This window comes from Balaenoptera ricei, chromosome 11, assembly GCF_028023285.1.
Source record: "Balaenoptera ricei isolate mBalRic1 chromosome 11, mBalRic1.hap2, whole genome shotgun sequence".
Classification (NCBI taxonomy): domain Eukaryota; kingdom Metazoa; phylum Chordata; class Mammalia; order Artiodactyla; family Balaenopteridae; genus Balaenoptera; species Balaenoptera ricei.
The window spans coordinates 29,545,418-29,551,417 of NC_082649.1; the positions used below are offsets into that span (position 1 = coordinate 29,545,418).

General features: G+C 37.7%; 1 protein-coding gene across 2 annotated transcripts in view; it reads left to right on the forward strand.

The window, feature by feature from the left end:
• ADGRF1 (adhesion G protein-coupled receptor F1) overlaps positions 1 to 5,620 on the forward strand; it is a 38,217-nt gene extending 32,597 nt beyond the window's left edge. For both annotated transcript variants that reach the window (XM_059938545.1, XM_059938544.1), the window contains 4 exons: positions 381 to 422; positions 1,426 to 1,485; positions 3,094 to 3,160; positions 3,706 to 5,620. In XM_059938545.1, the coding sequence (XP_059794528.1) occupies positions 381 to 422; positions 1,426 to 1,485; positions 3,094 to 3,160; positions 3,706 to 3,779 (243 nt within the window). In that variant the 3' untranslated portion in view covers positions 3,780 to 5,620. The remainder of the gene's footprint in view (positions 1 to 380; positions 423 to 1,425; positions 1,486 to 3,093; positions 3,161 to 3,705) is intronic.
• The last annotated feature ends 380 nt before the right edge of the window (positions 5,621 to 6,000 follow it).

The window sequence follows — 6,000 nt, forward strand, 5'->3', positions numbered from 1 at the left end:
TGCTGACATCATAGACGCTTAGTTAACGTTTGTTTAATGCCTAAAGAAAGACTAAGACATAGAAGCAAATGGAAGTTCGTTGTTTTGGGTTTAGGATGACACAAAGGGGAAAATGATGCTCTACATGTGTTTCAGACTTTATTCACGCAATAATTTAATTATATGTTCAACCAAAAAAAAAAATGTTTGCGTACTTTGTGTTAATCCAGGCGTCGTGGCGTTTACACAGTATCCTTACCTTCAAGGACCCACAGTCAACAGGGGGACAGACAAGGAAATAATTTCAATGTTAGGGGATATAATAGAATAGTAATACATATAAATGCTTTCTTTACTGGAAAAGGAAAAGATAATACATGTGCCTTATTCCTTTTTTTAAGGGCTTTTTCATCTTATGTTTTGGAATGCTCTTGGATAGTAAGGTATGTTTATTCATTTCTCTCTTTCTCCTTTAACCCAGGCATCTAGTCCCTCCCTTTCAGTTCTAGGGCCTTTATTCATATATAAGAAGTTAGACCATGGGTACCTGCATAATAAAATTCTATAATTTCACAAAATGTAGGTTCAATCAGGAGACAAAGAAACTAAACACTCATTGCTGATATTAGAGCTGTAGAGAACTAACCACAACATATAATGTGAACATTGTAGAAAAAAAGGGGAAACTTGTTTTTACTTTTAAATTATGATTTGGCATAATTAACCAGCAGAAAAACTTTCCTTAGGGGTGAATTCCTTTTTGCTCCTTTACTTAATTTATTCATTCACTTAGAATATGCTGAAAGGCCTATCTGTATGTTTCTAGAATTTTATATAGTAAATATTACATAGCCTCTAACATTAAATAGAATTCCTAATGAAGGATGACCAATGTAAGTAAAAGATAATAGAAAAAAACTTAACCTTCTTTCATTATTTTTCCAAGCTTTGAGCCATTCTGCAGAGAGAGGTAAAGACAATAAGCTAATAAATGTAGCCTCTGTTTTAATAAGAAGATAAGGATATTTTATAATTATCATAATTGTTGCACATGCCTCCAAACCCCTGTTTACAAAGAATCAATTTGCCTCCTTCTTGATTGGACTAAATAATTCCATTGTTTGCACCATTCACTTGATGAGGACACTCTTCACTTCAAAGATAAACTTCAATTTAGCCATTATTGCCAGTTACTAATGTCTAGAATCTGAATTATTATGGTTTTTGGTACTGTTGCTCTTTGTTTCATTCTAGATTTGTTTATAGGTAAAGAAAAGAAATAAAAGAAAACAAATCCTTTCATCAGATCCACGTGCTTATAGCCTATTAAACGCTTCCGGGAAATACTACTACTAAATAACAATTACACTCTGCAGTTTTGTTCTTGATTTGCCTCTGTATGATTGCCTATGTGTAGTTCCTCACTATTTCTTTTTTGCCCTATAGCTGCGACAGCTGCTACTCAACAAGTTGTCTCCTTTAAGCTTTTGGAACCAAGCATCAAAGGTAATCATCTCCTGCAGCCGTGGAGGCAATTCGTGAAGTTCCAGTTTTGCACTTTTTTACGCAGTTCAACGGCAAGCCCACTTTTGTGTAAACCCCTTGAGTTTCTGTTACGTTATATTCCTGGTATCTGGCACAATGTCCAGCACATGGTCAATACTCATTAAAGAGCTGTTGAATGAATGAGTGAATGAGTGAATGGATGAATGGATGCGAATGTGTGGAAAGCTTCAAGGATTCTCAGGCATGGGAGTCTGTGGTGCTCTTGAGAGCAAATACATTTCAACAGTGTTGCTTGCTATAGTCTGACTTGTCTCCCAATATCTAGAATCAGTAGGGTCCTTTGCTCTGCCTGCCTGTCTAGATCTCCTGCAGACCCCTTTTCCTTCTCCAGAAAATCAGAGGGGGAAGTCTTCATTAACTTCTAATATGTAAAATGATCTTTATGAATTTTCTCTTATGCTGGTGTACCTGACTTTGTCCCTTGCAATTTTAGCTCTTCAGTCTACAAACTGACAAGTTTGTATGGAAACAAATCATTCTTGTTTTCATTCTTCGCCACAAAAGTGCAATCCATGTAAGGAACAGTATAGTTAGGAACAAAAGTACTTGCCTCTCGGTTTTGTATTTTTGACGTTAACTCAGACTTTTGTCTTTTAGCAAGACATGGAGGGCCTTTCAGAAAGGGTTCTAAAGCAGAAATTTCTGTGTGTGATAAAAATCAGCTGATTTAAGTGCATGAAAAACTACATGGATATTTAGAGATTTTTAACAAGGGATAATATAACGTTTTGAAATTAAAAAAAACAGTGAGGAAATTAGCCTCTGGCATTTTTATAAAATAATTTTCCTGGGTCTGCATTTCATAGGAGAGGGCTGTGAGTTAGGAAGCTGTGACCCAGGAGCTGGCAGACCTGCCCTGTATTTCTGACTCAGTAACCAATTGGCTGTGTGACCTCAGGAAAGTTACTTAGTACCTTTTGGTTTCAGTGTTCTCAAGATGTAAAAATTAAGTGTTAGACTAGTTACTCAAAGCAGAAGTTCTAATATTCTGTGATTTTGATTTTATGTCTTGAAGAACTAAAATCCCTTGAACCAGAAAATGTGAAACTAATGAATCATTCTCTACTCTTAAGAAAAGGAGGGAGTTACAGCATGTGTGACTGCATTAAAGTCAAACCTTTAGTTAGTAAAGCAAGACAGGACACTCCCCACCCTACAAAGCAGGAAGTCAGAATTTTTCTCACTGGAAGGCCAAAGAGAGAAAAACACTGAAAAGTAAAATACACCGAAACCAAAAGTAAAGATGCCTGACAGTGGTTTATCTCCCTGTTTTTAATGTAAATTGTTGACCCTTTTCAGAAGGCAGCAGTGGTCAGTGAGGGCTTTGCATCTTCTGGATTTGTACCCCTTCTCCAGTTTCACTTTCAAATTAGGTGACAAAAATGAGATTTTGTTTTCTGGGTAGGTGGCTCATTTGCTTTAAAGTAAATGCACATTTGGCAGAAGAAAAAATGAGTGTTTGTAATCTTCTGAGGGAGTTTGAATGAAAAAGCAGGCACCTAAAAGAATACTTTGAATGCCTAAATGACTTGGTTTTCTTTTTTGCAGCAAAACTCTTCAGATTCATCTGTCAAACCCAGATTCGAAAAGACTTTCAACCCATTCCAACACGAACGTGAGTTACAGCAAACCAAAGGTTCTAAGGGGTAGGAAGAAAGAACGTGAATCCATCATGGGCAACTCACTTTAGAGTCCAATCAAAATTCTTTGAATTTCAGATAAAGTTCAAGTGTCGGAACTTGAAAAAGCATATTTCTCTCCCAAAATGCTCAATGTGCTCATGCAGAAGCTTTGGGTCCTGTTATCACTGCCACCAACCGGCCTGAGGGCTTTTAATAAATCTCTTTACCTTTTTGGACCTTTGTTCCTCATCAGTAAAAAGAAAAACTAAGAGAGCACTAAGTTTCCTTCCAGCAGTAACACTCAGTGATCTCAAACCAATCTCATTCCCCAACGTCTGAAAATACGGTGCTTCTCTTCTCAAATGAGAGATGTCTGGCAAATGTAAGCTTCTATGGCATTAATAAAATGCTGTACACCCTAACCTCTTCCTAACACTGTCCAGAATTGTAAGGAATTGCATAGGCTTATTTTCATTTTGGTCTTATGCTTGATTCCAACATAGTAGTAATAATTCTTATCCTCTTTTTCCTTTTTTAGGCAAATATGTACTTTCTTATACTGGAGAGTCCTCAAACGACATCATGCTAACTCAGTTTTCATCATCTGAATAAGGCCGGGAACCCTAAAATCAAGAAAAAATTTTTGGAGCAAATTGACATTAGAGCTAAATGTCAGTGAAGAAATGATGTTCAATATTCAATGGATTTTTCTGATTTCGGAGCCTGAGAATATAATAAGGAACTCACAGCAGTTTCATGACAGCCATCTTTATCTTCAATTAAATGGAGAGATTTACTTCCATGGGGTTTGATTCAAAGGAATTGCTTCATAAATGCAGAAGATTAGGTTTTTGTCGGAAATTATGTCAGTTGTACTAGACTCTCACTGCCACAAACTATGGTTTCCTTTTTTCATAAAATAGCATTATTCATGTGACATTTCTAATCATCTGAATTGGAGTAAGGAAATGTCATGAAATCACTTTAGATACATTGATGGACCATGTTCACTTTCTTATAAAAAAGTCACTGGTGAAATTTCCTAGAGAAAAGGCGTTTTCCTCCAAAAACTTCCAGTTGGATTTTATGCTTGTTTTTTAGGTACAGTCACTGAACTTTGAAAGTTAATCAGAAACAAAATGGAAGTGTCCATTTCAGATAGCTTCATAGCCGTTACTTAGGAAGTATAATGCAGTATTTTATATATATATAATGCAGTATTTTTTCAGTTTACAAGGCACTTTCATCTGGTCCCCCATCCAATGACGTGAGGTGTCCAGGCAGACCTAGTGCAGAGATGATGAAATAGAGGCTTGGACAGGTGAAGTGACTTCCCAAAGTGAAGCCAGTAAAGGGCGGTTTTAGGACTTTTGGTTCCTAGTCCATTTCTACAGCCTCATAAAGTCTCCTAAAAATCTGCTGTGGCATTTTCAAAGCAAGTGTTGATTTCTTTCAATAACAATTGCAATGATGATGATGATGATGGTGGTGGTAAGAAGTCATAAAAGAAGAAACAACATGTAGAGAGTGCTCACTATGTGTCAGGCATTATTCTAAGTGCTTTGCATCTATTAACTCATGTAATCTTCACAATGAGCTTGTGAAGGGGGAATAATATTATCCCTGTTTTACAGCTGCTGAAACTAAGGCACAGAGAGGTGAGATGTGAGCAGGGCAATGTGGATGGCAAATGGCTATGCCAGGGTAGTAGTTATGGAAGTTGAACTACAATAAGAAGAGGGTTATATAAGTCAGCCTAGCAGGATTGGAACTGCTAATTTAATTGTAATTAGAATCCTAGACTCCTTGGTCTGCAAGGGAGCTCAGGCATCATCTAGCTACTATTTTACAAGTAGCCTTGATGTCCTAAGTCTCAGCAGCCTGTGATTACAAAAGTAAGTCAAGTCCACATTTACTGCTATCTGTAGGACTATATTAGTCAGCTCAGACTGCCATAACAGAACATCACAGACCAGTGGTTTAGACAACAGAAATTTAACTTCTCATGGTTCTGGAGTCCAGGAAGTCCAAGCTGAAGCTGCCATCGGGCTTGTTTTCTAGTGAGACTGCTCTTCTGTCTTGTCTGTGTCCTCACATGGCCTCTTCTCCATGCACATGCAAATAGAGCTCTCTGGTGTCTCCTCCTCTTCTTATAAGGACACCAATCCTATCAGATTAGGGCCCCACCCTTATCAGCTCATTTCACTTTAATTACTTCCCTACTGACCCTGTCTCCAAATAATCACATTGGCAGTTAGAGCTTCGACATATGAATTTTGCAGGGACACTATTCAGTCCATAACAAGTAGCTAGAATTTTTATTTGCCTGTTTAATTGAAATTAGGGTCTTTTAAAAGTGTGTTGGATCACATACTATATATCATGTTTGTCTAACCCATTGACTACATACACATTCAGCTCAGCTCCCTTCCAGAATGCTACTGAAACAACAATAAAAGAATTAAAAAAGGAGAAAGACATTGGAATATTTTCTATGGCTGTGTAAAAAACTGCCACAAACTTAAGGGTTTAAGACAACCTGCATTTACGTTCTCACAGTTTCCCTGGGTCAAGAGTCCAGACACAGCTTAATTGGGTCCTCTGCTCAGGGTCTCACAAGACTGAAGGAGCTAGCTGGTCTACATCTTTATCTGGAGCCTCGACTGGAGAAGTATCCACCTCCAACTCATTCAGTTTATGGGCAGAATTTATTTCCTTGCAGCTGTGGGAAAGAGAACCTTGGCTTTTTGTTGACTATTGGCCAGAGGCTACTTTGGGACACTAGAGGTCACCTACACATCCCTGCCACTGGGATTTTCCAAAATGGCCGCTT